Source organism: Alosa sapidissima, chromosome 15, assembly GCF_018492685.1.
Source record: "Alosa sapidissima isolate fAloSap1 chromosome 15, fAloSap1.pri, whole genome shotgun sequence".
NCBI lineage: Eukaryota > Metazoa > Chordata > Actinopteri > Clupeiformes > Clupeidae > Alosa > Alosa sapidissima.
The window spans coordinates 31,614,902-31,635,440 of NC_055971.1; the positions used below are offsets into that span (position 1 = coordinate 31,614,902).

Below are 20,539 nucleotides of genomic sequence, written 5' to 3' on the forward strand. Positions count from 1 at the left end.
CTTGATAGGGTCCCGCAAGTACAGTGCTAAGACCAGTCGCCTTGATAGGGCCCCGCAAGTACAGTGCTAAGACCAGTGGCCAGGATACAGTCCCGCAAGTACAGCGCTAAGACCAGTCGCCTTGATAGGGTCCCGCAAATACAGCGCTAAGACCAGTCGCCTTGATAGGGTCCCGCAAGTACAGTGCTAAGACCAGTGGCCTTGATAGGGCCCCGCAAGTACAGTGCTAAGACCAGTCGCCTTGATAGGGTCCCGCAAATACAGCGCTAAGACCAGTCGCCTTGATAGGGTCCCGCAAATACAGCGCTAAGACCAGTCGCCTTGATAGGGTCCCGCAAGTACAGTGCTAAGACCAGTGGCCAGGATACAGTCCCGCAAGTACAGCGCTAAGACCTGGGAGAGGCTCGGAGACAGCCAGCTGGCTTTGTGCATGCCCACACACACACATACACACACTCACACTGTAACACATGGAAAATGTACACACATAAATATACATATACACAAGTAAAAACACACACTCACACAAATGCATGTTTACATATGCTAAAATGTACACAGGTGCGTCATGCAGTAAATGCTGTCGTGCTCCCACTATATTAGCCGTGTTCTGCAGCCTTTTCATGTAAATGTGTGTGTTTTTGGACACTGCCTATACGCTCAAGTCAGTAGAGCAGTTTTAGCTTTCTGCTTACACGTCTTTTACCGCAAGCACCAATTAGTCTCCCCGACTGCTCCTTCCCCAAAGCTGTATCATATCCTGTTTACAGGAATATCTGTGAGGACAAAAGAAACCGCTTTATATTTCCTCTACGCATGGATGTGTAGACTCAGTGACACACACACACACACACGGCCACTCGCATGCTGTCTGCTATGGCTGGCGTTCTCTGTTACTTGCTCAAGTGAAGATTTCTTCTCTCACGTTATTGTATAGAGCTAAATTTGTCTCTGTATTTGTATATGCGCAGAGGGGGATCCACAAATATTTCTTGATTTGCATGTGTGTTTTGATATCTACAAACAAAAAAATCATATTTGTAACTCGTATATTGATTTTTACAAATATAGATGTGCATTTGTAAACAAAATGCCATTTGTAAAAACGAAAATTTCATTTGTGAAATGTGATTCATGCGAAGAATGTCTCAAAAACACGTAACTTTGAAAAGGGAAGAATGTGTGTGTTGGTGATCCACAAATGCAGAAAGTCACACAAATCCACACGTAAAAAAAAACATATTTGTAACTTGTAAATTGGTTTTCACAATGTAGATGTGTATTTGTAAATGAAATGGCATTTGTAAAACTGAAAATTGCCTTTGTGAAATTTAATTTTGCATTTGTGAATCACCAGCACACACAGTTTTCGTTTTCGCATTTGTGGATTCAGTACACGTGTTTATGAGACAATCTTTGCGGCAGAGGAGCCACACACAGATCCGCAAATAGCCAACCTCTAATTCACCTGCTGACAGACTTTCTAATCCAGTAGATTGCAGTGTTGTTCTATGGGACTCATAACATACAGAGCTAGCGAACCTAGTTCTTACAGTAAATCTAACAAGTTATGCCTTTAAAAGCACTGGCTCAGGGTTAAGAGGCCACCAAATCCATTTACTTCATTAATTTATTTATTCAGCGGACGCTTTCATCTGAGGCTGCGATGCACATTGTCATTACTGGGTGTGTGTGCGCTCCCTCGGAGTCAAACGGAGTCTCTTGTTTATTGACTGAATCATACCTAATTATATCACCAGTGATGGTATTTTCAGGTTAATACCGATTGCTATAAACGTAAAGGAGTTGATTGTTTTGAAAGGCCAGAGAATACTATAGGCATGAAAAAATACAAATCCACGCAAAACTGTCAGGTCCATAACGCCAACTAAATACCATGGCATTGTTTTGCCATTATGGATGTGACAGTTTTTGCGTGGAATTGCCCAATAGTCTTTTGTGAGATTATTTCAAGCACCAATACACTGAGAAGCGTATCCAGAAAAGCAAAACTCCTACACTTTGGAAAGCCAAATGTACACATACTCATCTCTGCAGCATGAACACAGCCCTTGTGGAGCAGACAGGCCTAAGCCTGATGGTGTGCAGAGTTCCATTGGCTCCAGATCGGGCGGGAGACGAGGGCTGCTCCAGAGTGGTCGTCGGCCAGCTGGCCCCGTGGTCCTCGTTGGGACAGGGGTGAGGGACGATGGCGCGGTTTTAATCAGCTAACCTAATGCGAAGCAGGCGTCCCTGGCCCAGCCCCTCTGGTTCCCATTGCTGCAGGCATGTCCCATTAGATGCGCACTAATGAAAGCCGAGGCCCCCGAACAAATCCCCACATTAGGCTCCGCTCCGCCTGACAGGTGTGAAATCGGGACAGAAGGGGTCGGAGGGCGTGGTGCTGAGTGAGCGTCGAGTGTGTGTCAGGACAGTGTGTGCCGTTCTCTCTCTCTCTCTCACACACACACACACACACACACACACACATACAGCACATTCTGCACAGTGTAAATTACAGCTTCCTCGCTTCTGCCCAGGAAATGACACAAGAAAAATGGAGCTTGCGTTCATCAAATGAGGCTCTATGGAGTAGCTGTCCCTGCCCCGCCTGACTTATTCTATTTGATTATCAATGGAGTGTTTCTCAACGCTGGCCTTACGTGTCCTCCTCCTAGAAATCTGTCTGTGCCACTCACCAGAGCTGTCAGAGGAGCTCCAACCTCCCTTCCCCTCGTGCAGCTGCACGGAGTATAATCAGCATCATGGCTCCGTGGCCTTGGGCAGAAATCACAGGATGTTTGCGGTGTACGCCAAATCTTCAGACTGTCCGTTCCTCAGCCCTCCTACACCCATTAGTCATCAGCTCTTTGCACAGATAAAGGTTTTTGGTACGTTAATATCCCCCACTCAGCAGGATTTTCTGCCCGGCCAGGAGAAAAGCTCTTTAGCCCGTGCAGATACTCTACAGTGGATTATGTGTGTGAACGCCAGTGTCGTGAACCCTTCCGACCTTCCCCTTTTGTGCACTTATATCGGTTAATTATAATGTCACGTCCTGTTCATATCAACAAGGAGCCTAAATGACTTTCTTCTTTTTTTTTTAAGTATATCTTTTGGGCTTTTTTGCCTTTATTTGGACAGGACAGTGGAGCGTGAGACAGGAAGCAAGTGGGAGAGAGAGATGGGGTGGGATCGGGAAATGACCGCAGGTCGGATTGGAACCTGGGTCCCCATGGGCACTCTGACCCGTATATGGTACGGGCGCTGTAGCCTGCGCCCCCAGGAGCCTAAATGACTGACATTACGTGTGCTTTCATTCAGGATATTGCAGGAGAATCTCACTATCCAGTGTATTTCTGCAGATGGTGCGCAGTATGAAATGTGCTGAATTGTATATTGTGCGTGCGCCCTTCTTGCTTACAGATCGAGGTGATGGAGATCGCCCTGGACCAGTGTGGCCCAGCCAACGATCGGAGGATCGCACTGATCGACAAGAACCGGGACCTTTACCTGAGCTCTGTCCGTCGCCTCGCTCGCGAACACACCATCGTCAAGATAGGTAGGTCGTCAGGCAGGTGTAAAGGCTAACAGTGGCAAGATAGGTAGCCAGCTGATCAGGAAGATGTGAAGGCTAACAGTGGATCAGGCAGATGTGAAGGCTAACAGTGGCAAGATAGGTAGCCAGCTGATCAGGAAGATGTGAAGGCTAACAGTGGATCAGGCAGATGTGAAGGCTAACAGTGGCAAGATAGGTAGCCAGCTGATCAGGAAGATGTGAAGGCTAACAGTGGATCAGGCAGATGTGAAGGCTAACAGTGGCAAGATAGGTAGCCAGCTGATCAGGAAGATGTGAAGGCTAACAGTGTGAGGATAGCTAGGAGCTAGCTGATCAAGCAGATGTATATAAGTATATATACTCTTTTGATCCCGTGAGGGAAATTTTGGTCTCTGCATTTATCCCAATCCGTGAATTAGTGAAACACACACAGCACACAGTGTACTGTACACACAGTGAGGTGAAGCACACTAATCCCGGCGCAGTGAGCTGCCTGCATCAACAGCGGCGCTCGGGGAGCAGTGAGGGGTTAGGTGCCTTGCTCAAGGGCACTTCAGCCGTGCCTACTGGTCAGGGTTCGAACCGGCAACCCTCCGGTTACAGGTCCGAAGTGCTAACCAGTAGGCCACGGCTGCCCTGATGTGAAGGCTAAGTGGAGGCTGTGAGGAGAGGACTCTACTCAGTGTCATGACTTAACATTGAAGTGTGTTTAGTTTTCTTAAGGGGTTTCATTTGGTTTCTTTGTTTTGTTGTTTGTTGTAAGCAACCTGTTCAGTCTGGGGTGTGTTTGGAAATGGACTAAAACATTTTATTTGTGCACAGCTTTGGCATTCAGTATTAAGAACCCCGTTCAGAAAAGCGTCCCTCCTCCTCACAGGTACCATGGTGAAGACGATCGCGTGGAACGACTCGGTGAACATCCTGAGCGGAGTGCAGGACAGCCAGTTCACCATATGGTACTACCCCGGCGCTGTGTTTGTGGACAAAGACCTGCTGCCAAAGACGCTTCTTCTGAAGGACGCCAGGTGAGTGATCTCTGGCTCAGTGGCAGCACCAGTAATGGCTCAGCGCGGCTCAGTTGCACATGCCTGTGCATGTCTGTGATGTACTGGTGCTTTTGGTTACACACGGCGGGGGTGCTGTATGCAAATAATATGCAGTGTGTGGAAGAGACAAGCCAGTGCCTGCGTCTGGGAACTGCATGGTGTCCTATCCTCATGGACCCTTTCAAGAGAGTTCCATTATCAGCATCATAGTTGGCCCCACAAGGCTTCCGTTTTAACATTCCATATGTTATCTTAACCCTTAAAGGTGTAGGTTTTTGAACGTTCTAAGTTCCGCAACAATTGAAGGTTCTAAAATTCTATGTTGAATTCAATGAACCCAGAACCCAACCCTTTAGAACGTTCATTTCTCAACATTCCCGTCACCGGTGTGACGGTACTCCTTTAAGGGTTAATGCAGAGGAAGTCGATTGGGAACCAAATAGAACGTTCAAGCATTGTTTTTGTTTTTATTGTTGAAAGGTTCTATAAATCTGGCAGCACTGGCAAAGCGATACTTTGTGGTGTAGGTGTCTGTGCTTTGACTGGGTCTGAAAAAAGCTCTGGATGTAGTGTTGATTTCAGTGTTATATATATTGGTTTGAGGATCTCGGCCGTTTGCACGGCCTTTGACCAACCATACCTCGGAAGCCATCCTATTAACATACGGGTTCATCAGCTGTTTTATTCTTAAATTTCCCCTTGGGGATCAATAAAGTATTTATCTATCTATCTATCTATCTATCATTCAAAGCTTAGAGGAAAATGTGAGGTCTTTAGAGTTTTGTGTGTCTGCCTCTATTTCCCTTCACTGGCTGACTGACCCTATCCTATCATGCCTTGCAGCGAGCTGAGCAGCATGCCGCACATCCTGAGCTACGTGGGCACGCAGGTGACTGTGCGGCGGGTGGACGGCTCTCTGGTGTACAACGCCGTGTCGCCGTACCCCGCCATCCTCCATGAGTACGCCAGCACGGCCCGCTGGGAGGACGCCCTGCGCCTATGCCGCTTCGCCAAGGTAACGCCACGTGGGCACGCTCTGGGACCAGGCCAGGACGCAGGCTTTGGCATTCTTATGCATTTGCATTTCATCCAAAGCTTTGTACAAGTGCAGTAACGCAGTACATGTCAGGTGGAATGGCTCAGAAGCAGGAAATGAATTTTGGTATTTCTAATTCCACGAATGATGCTGTAGGGCAATTCCACGCCAAACTGTCACGTCCATAACGCCAACGAAATGCCATGGCATTTGTATGATGTGAATGATTATGTGAAAAATTTTTCAACCAAGAAGAGTGAATGCTCAAATCATCATTCACATCATACCACACCATGGCATTGTGTTGGCGCTATGGACGTGACAGTTTTGCGTGGAATTGCCCTGTAGTCATCAAATCCCTAAAGTCATATATATATATGATGTAAAAATGAAAAGCCACCCAACTAGTGAGAGGATGTGAGATGGAAACATAAAGACCTTGCAAGGCAAATCCAGCCCTCACGGCAGTTGGCCGGTTCAAAGGCTTAATCAAATCCTAATGAGCTATGAACCAACTTTTGACTCTTTCTCTCCTTCAGGATTCATAGACTGGTGCCAGTTTAACTCATTGAGTGCCAAAAACGTAATATTATGTTTTTCCTTCCCATGCGTTGAGTGCCAAAAACGTAATATTACGTTTTTAGCTTTTTCTTTGAATTACGAAACTAGACACTCTAACACACCTTAAATGTGATTTTGGGAACTGTGATGAATGGAAATGAAATATATGACGATCGAAAACTCATGAAAATGCACAATCTGGACATTTTATCTGGACATTTTATCATAACTCGGTTGCCGCTTTAGGTCGAATCAGTGACGCATGCACGTCATCTCAAAACCAGGCCATTTTCGTGGGTCTATCACTAGGTGGCAGTCCCGCCAGGTCTCGATGATCACTTCCCGGAAAGTTTACAGGCAACACTTCATATTTCATGAAAGACGTTATTATCTCCATTTCTAGAAAAAAACAGCGATTTTGATGAAAACTATCCACTGTTTAGCTTGGGATTTCTCAGGAACAGAGGCGTGTAGAAATACACGGTTTGCACCCACTGAGAGCTTAAAGTCTCACCTTTTTAAACGAGCCATTGTATGTGTTCATAGCTATAACACAGAATATGCTGTGGCTGTACAAAAATCATCAACAATGGTCTAGATTGCTGGCACTCTACTGTAGGACAAAGCTTCCGAAAACAGCTTGGCATTCAATGAGTTAAAAGCAATTTTGCAAAATGAATAATACTTTGTTGTTGGCCTTAGTATGGAGTTAGCCACCAGGCCCTTGGCCTTGTCTCACCGCTTAGTGCTCGTCATTCGTCAGCTAGACAGAAATGAGAGGTCAACTGACAACATTAACGGAAACTTGACCTAAGGCAAAGGACAAATCATAGTAACCTGTTATAATAAACCTCATCATTTTGTTTCCTTGTGGAAAAGTTGAAAAAAAGAGTCAAATTTAAACAAAAGAAACAGCCCCCAAAGCGCAACATTAGTTTTCCCCAAAACTGGAACATCAACTGTTATTTAGCTGAGCTCCGAAGAAAACTGACCTTTTTCCTTCCCCGAGGTAAAGAGCTGGGATGAATTGTAGAATTAGTGGGCGCTTTAATTGCTAACACATTGAGGTGCTGAATAGATGGTGATGAAGATGACTGGACCAGGGTTCACAGTACTCCCAGCCAGCGCCCCAACTTGTCCTGGGGTTGCTCCCATCGGACAAATCAGATCCGCTGTTACTCCACTGCACTCTGTGTTCCTGGCTCTATTTGACTGAGTGGGGGTCCTAGTTGGTGCATGCATAGGTTGTGTTTACCCTCCAGTACATCGTGAACTTGTCTGTTCATCTGATATTCTTTTCTGTCTGTGACTGTAATGCATGTTTGTCTGTGTAATGTCCTGAATTTTTCTTGTGTCCTTAAAGCTGCAGTTGGCAAGTCTGACAGATTGAGGGGACAACATTTTGAATGTTTACAACTCTCATGCCCCCTCGCCCCCCCCCCCCCCAATACCACTGAGCACCCTCTCATCGAGTTTGTACGACTGATTGACTACACCAGACTGATTGACAGTCAGATCTCACACAGCCCTGCTCTGATTAGACAAGAAGAACCGGGAGCTATGGATTTTTGCAAAGCAAATAACAGGCTCTAGGTGGAGGTAGGTTTTTTCTAAAACCGGCTGATTTATGTTGTTCTGTCGGAACATAGTATCGATTTTAGTGAATATGATCAAAAAAATCTTGCCAACTGCAGCTTTAATGGGTCCTTATGGTGAAAGTTAATGTTTGTCTCTCCATGTCAGTGGGCTCATGGCTGGCTTTCCTTTCTCTCTCTCTCTCTCTCTCTCTCTCTCTCTCTCTCTCTCTCTCTCTCTCTCTCTCTCTCTCTCTCTCTCTCTCTCTCTCTCTAACTCATACACTTAACCCTTTGTTTCATATCCTCCCCCTCATCATGTTTGTCTCTGTGCGGCCTCTCTATGGTAGACCTCAGAGAAGGAGGTGAGTCCAGAAAGAGGCCTTAACACTGTCCCCGCCCGCTAACACTGCCCTGCTCCTAACCGTGTACCCGCCCCCCTAACACTGTCCCCGCCCCCTAACTCTATCCCCGTCCCCTAACCTTGTCCCCGCCCCTAACATTGTCCTCGCTCCATAACACTGTTCCCGCCTCCTAACATTATCCCCACTCCCTATCTCTGTCACCGCCCCCCTAACATTGTCCCCGCCCCCCTAACACTGTCCCCGCCCCCTAACACTGTCCCCAACCCTAACACTGTCCCCGCCCCCATCTCAATTCTTCGTCATCCTGTTCTTCCTCCGATCCGTGTGAAGCTCTCCCCTACCAAAAACTAGAACCTTTAATTAGGCTACAGTTAGAAAGTGACCACAAATACTCTTTGGTTTTCAAGAGTTTGTTCTTTGGTTTGTGTTACTAGAATTGATCAGCAAGGGACCATCTTGTGACGTCAGCTGTCTAGTAAGGTGACCACTGTCAGTAATGTTTGGGATTTCCAACAGCAGAACTTAAGTTTCTCCTGTTGCCAAATATCAGAAGGCATTTATTAGCCATGATGATTGAGAGATGCTTAAAACACGAGCAACTCGGGTACCTAATGCCTTTAGAACTGGTTTTCAGAGCACAGTAGGGTTGACCTCTAAGGTTCTGGAGGAATGTCATGTTAGCTAGCTAATACTCTAAAGCACTGTAGATGCATTATAGTTAAACACCAAGCCTACCAGTCAGAAACGGCTCATTTAACAGACAAGGAGATGCACGGCCTAAACCATCCACGGCTAAGTATGCATCAGTGTATGTTTAATGGTAATTGTACTGGTAATGGTACATCATTTTGTTCCTTCAAACGTTCCACATAGTCGTAATGTGGCTGAGGGTCGGTGATCTCGCTCTAAACCAGTAAACCAACTTTGCAGAGTCACATACGATCCCTCTGTGCCGTGTCCTCTGGCCCGTTGGTCCTCTGTGGCGTTTTCGTATGGCCCGTTGATCCTCCCTGCCGTTCCCCTCTGGCCCGTTGGTCCTCTCCACAAATGCTGTTGTTGTTTTTCGCGGGCGGGTTTATGGGGCGTAATGAGAGATCCTGAGGCACTTTAGCAAACCAGTGACTAAGCTCTCCCAAACAAGAGTGCTTTTAACGCTCCTTAAATGTGTTTCTATCGAGCCAGTGTGACACCATTTACCGTACGCCACAGTGGCCATTACCCCTAACCGCGGCAGCCCAGGCTGAGTAATCCGCCATGCCTCGAGCCTGAGGGACACACGGCGGTGTGTGTGTGTGTTTGTGTGTGTGTGCGCCTCGAGCCTGAGGGACACACGGCGCGGCACGCTTTATGATGCCCTGACCACAGTCCAGCAGGGAGGCTGGCAGGAAACTCAGAGGGGGCAGCAGAGGCAGTCACGGGGGAAGTACCCCGCTTCAGGAGAACCATCACACACACATGTACACAACTCTACACACACACACAAATAAACACACTCTAATTAATGGACAAACATGTTGTGCACCCATTTGTGCATGCAAACACACACACACACACACACACACTGAACGGTTTAACTTTTAAGAGCTGTTGATCATAATGTATCGTGTCATAAAATGTAATAACTTCAAAATCTATTAATCATCAGTAGCCATAAATAATAATTGTAGGCCTACTACATATAAATCAGCTCAAATCATTAAAATGTAAAAATGGTAAAAGTTGTAGTTCAAACCCTTTAGCAGTGGTGGACGCGAAGCGGAGCTGAGTGGGGTTAGGGGGGTGAGGTGAGGGTGCTAAGTGGGGTTAGGGGGGTGAGGGTGCTGAGTGGGGTTAGGGGGGTGAGGGTGCTGAGTGGGGTTAGGGGGGTGAGGGTGCTGAGTGGGGTTAGGGGGGTGAGGTGCTGAGCTGGGGGTTAGGGGGGTGAGGTGAGGGTGCTGAGTGGGGTTAGGGGGGTGAGGGTGCTGAGTGGGGTTAGGGGGGTGAGGGTGCGGGGTTAGGGGGGTGAGGGTGCTGAGTGGGGTTAGGGGGGTGAGGGTGCTGAGTGGGGTTAGGGGGGTGAGGGTGCGGGGTTAGGGGGGTGAGGGTGCTGAGTGGGGTTAGGGGGGTGAGGGTGCGGGGTTAGGGGGGTGAGGGTGCTGAGTGGGGTTAGGGGGGTGAGGTGAGGGTGCTGAGTGGGGTTAGGGGGGTGAGGGTGCGGGGTTAGGGGGGTGAGGGTGCTGAGTGGGGTTAGGGGGGTGAGGGTGCGGGGTTAGGGGGGTGAGGGTGCTGAGTGGGGTTAGGGGGGTGAGGTGAGGGTGCTGAGTGGGGTTAGGGGGGTGAGGGTGCGGGGTTAGGGGGGTGAGGGTGCTGAGTGGGGTTAGGGGGGTGAGGGTGCTGAGTGGGGTTAGGGGGGTGAGGTGCTGAGCTGGGGGTTAGGGGGGTGAGGGTGCTGAGTGGGGTTAGGGGGGTGAGGGTGCGGGGTTAGGGGGGTGAGGGTGCTGAGTGGGGTTAGGGGGGTGAGGGTGCTGAGTGGGGTTAGGGGGGTGAGGGTGCTGAGCTGGGGTTAGGGGGGTGAGGGTGCTGAGTGGGGTTAGGGGGGTGAGGTGAGGGTGCTGAGTGGGGTTAGGGGGGTGAGGTGCTGAGTGGGGTTAGGGGGGTGAGGGTGCTGAGTGGGGTTAGGGGGGTGAGGGTGCTGAGTGGGGTTAGGGGGGTGAGGGTGCGGGGTTAGGGGGGTGAGGGTGCTGAGTGGGGTTAGGGGGGTGAGGGTGCTGAGTGGGGTTAGGGGGGTGAGGGTGCGGGGTTACGGGGGTGAGGTGCTGAGTGGGGTTAGGGGGGTGAGGGTGCTGAGTGGGGTTAGGGGGGTGAGGTGCTGAGTGGGGTTAGGGGGGTGAGGGTGCTGAGTGGGGTTAGGGGGGTGAGGTGCTGAGCGGGGTTAGGGGGGTGAGGGTGCTGAGTGGGGTTAGGGGGGTGAGGTGCTGAGCGGGGTTAGGGGGGTGAGGTGCTGAGCGGGGTTAGGGGGGTGAGGGTGCGGGGTTAGGGGGGTGAGGGTGCTGAGTGGGGTTAGGGGGGTGAGGGTGCTGAGTGGGGTTACGGGGGTGAGGTGCTGCAAGGGCAGCTTTTATTGACTATGATGGCAGTCGAGTTCCCGTTTGTGGTTCACGTGACTTTACGAGCCTCCCTGCTAATCAGGAGAGCTGTTATGAGTGAGCCTGGTGGGGTGTTGCATGGGAGCCGCTGCTAGGCTCCTCTGGCCCGGAGGGAGGGAGACGTTCTCCCAAATGACGCTCACGCCTCGTCATGCGTCCCTCTGCCAGTGTCCACTAAGAGATCTTACGGTAAGGGTGTGGCTTTCGAGGGGGCCCTTCACGGAAGTCAGCTGGTCACTTTGGCACACATGTGGTCCTCGCAGGCTTTTGGGCATCTACAGTATGCTGACAAAAAACCCCCTTATGTTCAACAAGCAGCGATTCTTTCACTGGAGTCAAGCATCCTGTTCCTACCCCACACCCCAACCCTCCCTCCCACCCACACACACACACACCGCCCGGTCCCTATCCCACTACACTCTTTCACCATACCATGCCATGAGTCACCCTGTCCAACTTTCAGCCTTAAAGGAACATAACAACTTTTGGGGAAACTAGCATATTTGCCATCTTCACTGAGTCACTTCACTGTGTTACACTTCCATAATTCACTGGACGTGGGTTATACCAGTAAGCCTGTAGCTAGCCAGTAGCTAAAAACTGGTATAACCCACTTTTAGTGAGTTATGCTAAGCTAGGCTAATGGTGTCAGACTGGGTTATTGTACACACAGAGAAGAGGGGGGCATTTATCCTCCTATCTGACACTGTTGTCTCATCCTGCTCCCATCAGTCAGAAACGCCAGATATTGCTCTGCATCTGTGCGCATGGCCTGTCTGTCTGTCTGTCTGTGTGTGTGTCTGTCTGCAATGCCTGAGGGAGTTTGCTTGCATGCTTCTAGCCTGGTCTTGCCCTCCTGTGAATGGAATTTCTGGGATCACTGCAGTACCGTATTGCAAACCACAATTGGATTAAGGGTTGTCCGGATTCGGCACAGTTGGATTAGGGTTCGTCCGGATTCGGCACAGTTTATAATAAAATGTAAAACCATTGCGTCGGCCATTAACTAGACGACACTCGCAACATTCTTCCAGTGGAAAAAACAGACACTTTTTCTACTGTAGTGCATAAGATTATTTGTTATTTAAGAACATGGACACTTTCTTTTTGGGGGGGGCTTTTTTATGCCTTTAATGCGACAGGATAGTGGAGAATGACAGGAAGTGAGTGGTGGGATCCGGAAAGGACCACGGGGCGGGAATCGAACCCGGGTCGCCGGCATACGGTGCAGAAGCCCCAGCCAGTTGCGCCACAGCCGGGGCCAAGAACATGGACACTTTTTCTACTGTAGTGCATATGATTATTTGTTATTTAAAGCAACACCAAAGAGTTTTTTCTACCTTAAAATAATGTTTCCAAAATCGTTTCAGTGGTTCATCAACTCGTAACAGGGTGAACGGCACTTCTGCATTCGCTTCGCGGCCCTCTATCGGCTATAACCGCACTATGTAAGTTTGCCAGATCGGGTAGCGGATCTGTAGTTCGATGGAATGACACATAAGAAACTACAAATTTGACTTGCATCTGATGTCGCAATACATCGTACTTTCATTAAATCATGCCACATATTCTACCTTGTCTGTGGACATTGTTATTTCCAAAGCCAGTGCTGGATAAACAAATAGTGCGTGCGACAGAGGAAAAGCTATTTGGTGTTCGTTTAAGAACATGGACACTTTCTACTGTAGTGCATTTGGTTATTTGTTATTTGTCGTTTAGCTGATGCTTTATCCAGAGTGACTTATAGTGAATGAGCTACACGGGCAGCCCCTGGAGCAACTCAGGGTTAAGGTGCGGCAGCCCCCTGGGATCAAACACACACTTTTCAGGTGTTCCATTTGACCACTGGACCACCCCTAACTGCCCTAAGCCAGCTGCCTCAACTCACTGATTGACCAGACATAAAACCCTGGCATCAGTGTTTGGGTTTCCAGGCTGTCAGCACGTCTGGGCAGCAGAACCTGAGCACAGACAGAGACAGAGACGAGCTGCGCCAGCCAGGCCACTGTTCTGCGCCTCTATGCAGAGAGGTCAAGCAGACCCGCTTACTGGGAATTTACACCGCGGGCAGGACATAAGCAACCATTTTCACTGCCTCTGCTCTAACGTGACAGAACAATGTGCTCATCCATGTGTTCATCCATGTGTCTTCCTGTGCTCTAGAGCTAGAAGTGAAGCTGAAAGAGACACGTTTCTATTTCTTTTAACGACCAGGATATACGCGCGTAAAGTGCTACTCATGTAAATTGATACACTGATTCTAATGGAATTCTATCGCTAACAATAGACATACGTCAGACGGGCCACTGGAAAAAGCTTCCAAATGTCTCTGGTGTAAATTCCCAGTTAGACTCTGGGGTTGTGGGCAGCACTCTGACCAGTGTCTCTCCTTGCAGGACCAGACCCTCTGGGCATGTCTCGCCGGCATGGCTGTGACCAGCAGAGAGCTCACGACCGCGGAGGTGGCCTACGCAGCTATCGGAGAGGTGAGTGTGGCTCAGCCTGCCTAACCTGCACACACACACACACACACACCAGTTCTACAAAACACACTACACTGTGAAATCATTCTTGAGTGATTATGTCTACTCGTAATAAATCAGATTTAAGAATCCATCCTTGGTTTTCAGTTTTTGGTTTTGGGAATTGTACATGTCTCTGCTTCAGGTTGACAATGAGTAATTCTGGAATGTTTTTGGCTATGTAAATACATAGTAATTAGTGTCTCAGCGCTGTTTGTTTCCCTGCCTGTGCGCTGCAGATTGATAAGGTCCAGTACATCAACTTCATGAAGGAGCTGCCCTCCAAGGAGTCCTCGTCGGCCCACATGCTGCTCTTCTGTGGCCACCTGCAGGAGGCCGAGGCCACTCTGCTGCAGGCCGGCCTTGTCTACCAGGCCATCCAGGCCCACATCAACCTCTACAACTGGGACCGGTCAGCACACAGCAGAGCACAATGCAAATATTATAACATTTCTATAGTAGCCATATGGTAGTGTATAATATGTGATAATACTATAACATTTCTATAGTAGTCATATGGTAGAGTATAATATGTGATTAGCATTTCTATAGTAGTCATATGGTAGAGTATAATGTGTGATAATACTATAACATTTCTATAGTAGTCATATGGTAGAGTATAATGTGTGATTAGCATTTCTATAGTAGTCATATGGTAGAGTATAATGTGTGATAATACTATAACATTTCTATAGTAGTCATATGGTAGAGTATAATGTGTGATTAGCATTTCTATAGTAGTCATATGGTAGAGTATAATATGTGATTAGCATTTCTATAGTAGTCATATGGTAGAGTATAATGTGTGATAATGCTTCTATGATGTTCTGTCCTATGATGCCTCTATAAAAGCCTCTATAGTATTCCTATCATACAGTCTTATAGTACTTCAATAGTATGTCCCAAAATACTATAGTATTCCTATAACACAGGCTCTGTCTCATTCCGCATATTTCTATCAGCACACTGCTAATGTGCACTGACCACTTACTGCCGTAGTGGCCACTTTGGGAGGTTAGGATTGGCCCAAAAGGAACACTTTTGCCAAAAATGCCAACGTCCCAAAATACTATAGTATTTCTATAAGTGTTTTTCTAGTGAAATGCAATGGAAATTATAATATTGGAACAGGGCATTCTCAGATGATGTTCGTTTGCCTGAGATGGATCTTGCTGTTTGTTGCAGGGGAATGAGTAAAAATCAGTGTGAACATTTTAACAAAGACAGACTCTGATTCAGTGTTTGATCCCTGCTTCTGTCACACACACAGGGCCCTGGAACTAGCAGTGAAGCACAAAACTCATGTGGATACTGTTCTTGCGCACCGACAAAAGTTCCTGGAAGACTTTGGCAAGGAGGAAACAAACAAACGTTTCTTGCAATACTCAGAAGGGGTAAGCTGCTCAAAGATGTTTGTATTGCTTAAAGACAATCACAGTAAAAGCTTTCCAGACCTTGGTGCGTAGTCCCTGACATTTGTCAACGAAATTAACGCCAGATCGAAACTTATCCTTCCTTCACTGTACTTAGCAGACTGTCTAGACTTCCTGGCAGCTCTTTTGGGTGAAGCTGAGTAAATGGGTGGTGTTTTTCAGGTGGAGGTGGACTGGGAGAAGATCCAGGCGAAGATTGAGATGGAGCTTGCCAAAGAGCGCGAGAGGGCGGCCACGACCTCCGTCAGAAGCAGTGTAGCCTCCCGCCACTGAGCTTGCTCTCTCTCTGCTCTCTTAGGGGACAAGAAAGAGGCACTACCCACAACCCTTATCGCTTCTGCCGGGGCGCGTTCCTATGCTCTTGGAATGAACTTTAGGGTATTGGATAACACCTCAACGGCTATTGGTATCTCTCTATCGCTCTTGTGATTCCATCTAAAACGGTAAACCCAAAGCAGGACTCAGGAATCAGTTTCGGAAGTAGCGACTACAGGAGGACTGTGGGGAAGAGTTTTCATTCAGTCATAGTGAAGAACATTTCATTCATGCAGCCAGATTGTCATTTGAATGCCAAGATTGGTTTTAGCTTGATTGGTTTCAGCTCCACACACCATAGATATCTCCACAGACCAGCCCACCATAGATATCTCCACAGACCAGCCCTCCATAGATATTCATACAGACCAGCCCACCATAGATATTCACACAGACCAGCCCACCATAGATATCTCCACAGACCAGCCCACCATAGATATTCGTACAGACCAGCCCACCATAGATATCCATACAGACCAGCCCACCATAGATATCCATACAGACCAGCCCACCATAGATATTCACACAGAGCATCAGTGGTCTGGAGCCTCCCGTGCATAGTACTAATTTCTCTCGATCATTTGGACTTCCTGTGACCACTCCATCATTTGGGGAGACGCTCAGTACTGAGTCTAATGCACAGTGCACTCGCATGGTCACTTTGAGATCATCACTTCCATCCTCAACTTCCTTCTGGACACAATCCCAGCCAGTTCTCTCGGAAGGGTGAATTTTAGACCAACACTAGCTTAGTGACTGTAAACCAGTACAGTTATGATTTCCCAAAGGCAATATATCAATGTCTTATAACACCTTTCTGATTTATTCCAACTGGTGTATTTATACAAGTCATTCCATTTCATTCCTTTTGAAGTTACCATTCAGATGTATGAATGTTTCCCTGACTTGAGTAAAGAAATGGCTTTCTTGTAACTGTTTCTGTTAAATGTTTGTGATGGGTTTTGTAATGTTCTTCCTTGAGCTACTCCCAAAATTCAATGTGTGTGTATATATTTTTCTATCATTCTTTGTGTGTATTTATAATCTTACATTTTATACATTTTATTTTCCTTGTACAATTTACAAGAATACATTTAATAAAAATAAATATATATGTGGAGTGCAAACCGCATTTTGTCTTTGCTGTAGAGGAATTGTGTGTGTGTCTGTGTCTGTGTGTGTGTGAGAGAGAGAGACACACAGAGAGAGAGCGAGACACACAGAAAGAAAGAGAGGGAGGGAGGGAGAGAGAGACACACAGAGAGAGAGACACACACAGAGGGAGGGAGAGAAGGATGGGTAAAAGTGTAGGTCCTGTTTGGCCAGCAGGAGGGAGATTGAGTGTCAGCACGGTTGGCACAGGCTTGGTGTTTACAAGAGACACTTGAAACAGATCACATCAGTTCTAATGTCATTCCTACCCAACCCTGGACTGCGTCCACACAGGGTGGGACATGAGCCAGGAGTACCCCATGACTGTGATCGCAGGAGTACCCCATGACTGTGATCGCAGGAGTACCCCATGACTGATCGCAGGAGTACCCCATGACTGTGATCGCAGGAGTACCCCATGACTGTGATCGCAGCCTCATCAGAGCAACACCAGGGCTCAGGGCTCGCACGCACACAAGGCCTTTGATTCTGTTGCAGCTATATGGCACGTACATGCATATAGATATATAGTTATGGATATAGGTTAGTGTGTACATGCATATAGAAATATAGTTATGGATATAGGTCAGTGTGTACATGCATATAGATATATAGTTATGGATATAGGTTAGTGTGTACATGCATATAGATATATAGTTATGGATATAGGTTAGTGTGTACATGCATATAGATATATAGTTATGGATATAGGTCAGTGTGTACATGCATATAGAAATATAGTTATGGATATAGGTCAGTGTGTATATGCATATAGATATATAGTTATGGATATAGGTCAGTGTGTATATGGATATAGAAATATAGTTATGGATATAGGTCAGTGTGTATATGCATATAGAAATATAGTTATGGATATAGGTCAGTGTGTATATGCATATAGATATATAGTTATGGATATAGGTCAGTGTGTACATGCATATAGATATATAGTTATGGATATAGGTTAGTGTGTACGTGCATATAGATATATAGTTATGAATATACAGTAGGTCAGTGTGTATGTGCATATGGATATAGTTATGGGTTAGTGTGTATATGCATATAGATATAGGTCAATGTGTATGTGCATATAGATATAGTTATGGTTCAGTGTGTATGTGCTGGACATGACATGTGCACTAAGTGAGCTGTGTGTTGGTGGTGGTTAATGAGGGCCTTCACTGTAGATCACTTTGTGTGCAATATATAAATAATGAAATGTGTTGTTATGACCAGTCTGTGTATATAAGTATATATACTCTTTTGATCCCGTGAGGGAAATGTGTGCTAAAGACTTTCTCACCTTTATACTTGTCACTGTACAATGTGAAACAGTTTCTTAAATATGACCATAACACCCCCTTGCTAAATTAAAACCAGTACAAAAAATGTGTCAATACATCAAAAGTATGGCCCAGTTGATGAATAAGGAGATTGGCAGCAAAGGCCAAACCTAAACCCATTTTTTCTGACTACGTACGAGCTAATTGTTGTCTGAACAGCAGTTCTGAATGAGGAGTGAAACCTGATGATGCTCAGAGGTGCTGAAGAACAGGAAACAGGTTTGTTTGGCCTTGGCCAGCTCCTTCTGACACAAACAGTGTGGTTGGCATCAGGGAAGAGTTCTGGAGATGATGGGCTTGTGTTTTTGACCTGCATAGATGGTGAGGAGAGAGGAACAGTACCCTGGGGACCAGAGCTGCAGAAAGGCATGGTCAGTCATAATACGCCAGGCCTTACTAGTGATGGAGTCTAGATGAGCAGCACTTTTGGCACCCTTCCTGTAAAAATGTAAGTGATTGTTCTTGGCTAATCACCTCTTCAAGATGTCTTGTCACATCACCACACTGACTTCTTTATTTTTTTCAAACACTTTATCAATCTAGAAGAGCCTTAGGGGTCCTTATAATGACTACGGAAATGGGAGTCTATATAAGACTAGCCATGAACCATATGAGTCAAGCCATGAAGTATGACTACATGGGAACTTTTTTGTTTTGAAAATTGTTGAAACGCACGTCGTGGGGTGCAGGTGATCATCCTGGCCTAAAAAAATAACAAAAAAAATAGGATATAACCAGTCAGACATTTAAAGATAAACGACAGAGTTGTATCTGCTGATGCCAAATCACCTGATACTGAACAAGTTTCCTCCTGGACGTTGATTTATGGGCCATGCGTAACAGCATGCGTCAACTCTTTCCTTGGTCTTACATTCTTAATGGAAATTCTTTTATCGTGTCTGCCCCATGGCCCTTAATAAATCAAATTTGGGGTCTCCCCTTTAGGCTACTAAATCAGATTTGGGGTCTCCCTTACGCAATTTGCAGAACTCCAGGGTCTGTAGAGTCTCGACATGGATAAGTGTGAATTGAGAATCAACCAGCTTTAGAAGGGATATGAAACAGTTGTTGGTTCAAAATCTCGAAATCCTCACAGCTGTATATAGCAGTAGTGTGTGTGTGTGTGTGTGTGTGTGTGTGTGTGTGTGTGTGTGTGTGTGTGTGTGCGTGTCACGTAGGCTATCCTATCATATTAAACAGGGTACCTGTTTTCTGTTGTCTTCTGTGTCTTGCTCCATAGCCAAAGGCACAACTGCAGAATAGCCTATTGTGTATTCTCATCAGCAATGTCTTGGTCCAGTGAAAGCCCACAAGCACACTGATTTGGCTGTACCTGGACAGCAGTTTAACATTCTGACAGCAGGCTAACACACTCCTCACGTCTTCAATGCAAGCAGGAAAATTATGAACACGTATAATTATTTTCCGAAACTATATTTTAAAATGTAGACTGGTTTATTGCTCAGAGATTATGAGATGTTAGCGCCAGGTTAGCTGTCAAAACATAACGCGATGAACTACCAGACAATTATTTTGCCTGTTAAATGGAACATTTTGGATATAGACATACAATTGTTTTAAAACTCAATGTCCTGACATTCTTCTCTGCTTGTCATAATTGCACTTATATGTTCAAATGGTGTATCCGCAGAATTCAACAACTTTAAAATAATGGGCCACAAGCAGAGTGTTCTCTTCATTTAGCTAAACTGAGTTGCGGGTGGTCCTTGTGGCACCCACGGCTCCCCTTCGCGCCTCTCCCACACCATTGTTGGGAATTCCTACTTGTAGTCTGGAAGATGCTAGCAGATTTTCATCAGAACGGTCTCTGTCCACCTCCTGCATAGTCTCCTCGTACGTTGGCAAGTATTTCACCTCATCGTACGTTGGTAGCTGAAGGACCGGCGAGGTGAAATCGGTGATGCACTGGTCTGGGAAGCGGTCGAGGAGCGAGTCCTGAGACGCCGTGGTGTGCGTGTTCAAGAGAGAGGGATCATCCGCTCCTCGGTCCTGTTGCCTCCGCGGCCTCGGACAGATAATTCGCTGGATGAAATAACCCATGGCGAAAAGCATCAAAAGGATAAGGATGCCAGACAGTTTCCGCGTAATCCAGCCAACGTTGTCTAAGAAGGTGTGCAGAGGCAGCTTGCAGCAGTCGACGGTCACATTATCGTGTGAGCAGCATCGCTGGTCCTCCCCGCACTGGACGTTTCCACAATTCCGAATTGCTTGACAGGTTAAAATCAGGCAAGCGGTCAGAAGACTCACGCACGTCCTGATGTCATGTTGCATATGAAGCATGCTGGGATTCACAGAGGGTCTCTTTTCCCGCCAGTCACTAGTGTTCGTGCAGTGGGCTGTGATTTTTCGCAGTTTTCAGTGTTGAAGTGGAATATTTCTTGCGGACAATCCCATTGGCAGTATTGCTGGTAGTTCACTTAAACCTGTGTGCCGGTGAAAGTGGCATCGGAACAGATCTCCGACTGGTGGTCCACACAGTAGCCCAGT

General features: G+C 46.8%; 2 protein-coding genes across 4 annotated transcripts in view; one reads left to right on the forward strand and one right to left on the reverse strand.

Annotated features, from left to right (window-relative positions):
- ift80 (intraflagellar transport 80 homolog (Chlamydomonas)) overlaps positions 1-16,663 on the forward strand; it is a 92,012-nt gene extending 75,349 nt beyond the window's left edge. For all 3 annotated transcript variants that reach the window (XM_042062736.1, XM_042062737.1, XM_042062738.1), the window contains exons 14-20: positions 3,427-3,562; positions 4,437-4,584; positions 5,449-5,620; positions 13,663-13,752; positions 14,028-14,200; positions 15,059-15,182; positions 15,384-16,663. In XM_042062736.1, coding sequence (XP_041918670.1) covers positions 3,427-3,562; positions 4,437-4,584; positions 5,449-5,620; positions 13,663-13,752; positions 14,028-14,200; positions 15,059-15,182; positions 15,384-15,494 — 954 coding nt within the window. In that variant the 3' untranslated portion in view covers positions 15,495-16,663. The remainder of the gene's footprint in view (positions 1-3,426; positions 3,563-4,436; positions 4,585-5,448; positions 5,621-13,662; positions 13,753-14,027; positions 14,201-15,058; positions 15,183-15,383) is intronic.
- Positions 16,664-19,494: 2,831 nt separating this feature from the next.
- On the reverse strand, positions 19,495-20,521 carry LOC121684115 (uncharacterized membrane protein C3orf80 homolog). The gene has a single exon (XM_042064055.1). The coding sequence runs from the start codon at positions 20,330-20,332 to the stop codon at positions 19,736-19,738; it is 597 nt and encodes a 198-aa protein (XP_041919989.1). The 5' UTR covers positions 20,333-20,521; the 3' UTR covers positions 19,495-19,735.
- Between the last annotated feature and the right edge of the window lie 18 nt (positions 20,522-20,539).

What these genes read in the sequence shown, in the direction of transcription:
- LOC121684115 (XM_042064055.1), bottom strand. Translation starts at nt 20,332, where the DNA reads ATGCTTCATATGCAACATGACATCAGGACGTGCGTGAGTCTTCTGACC.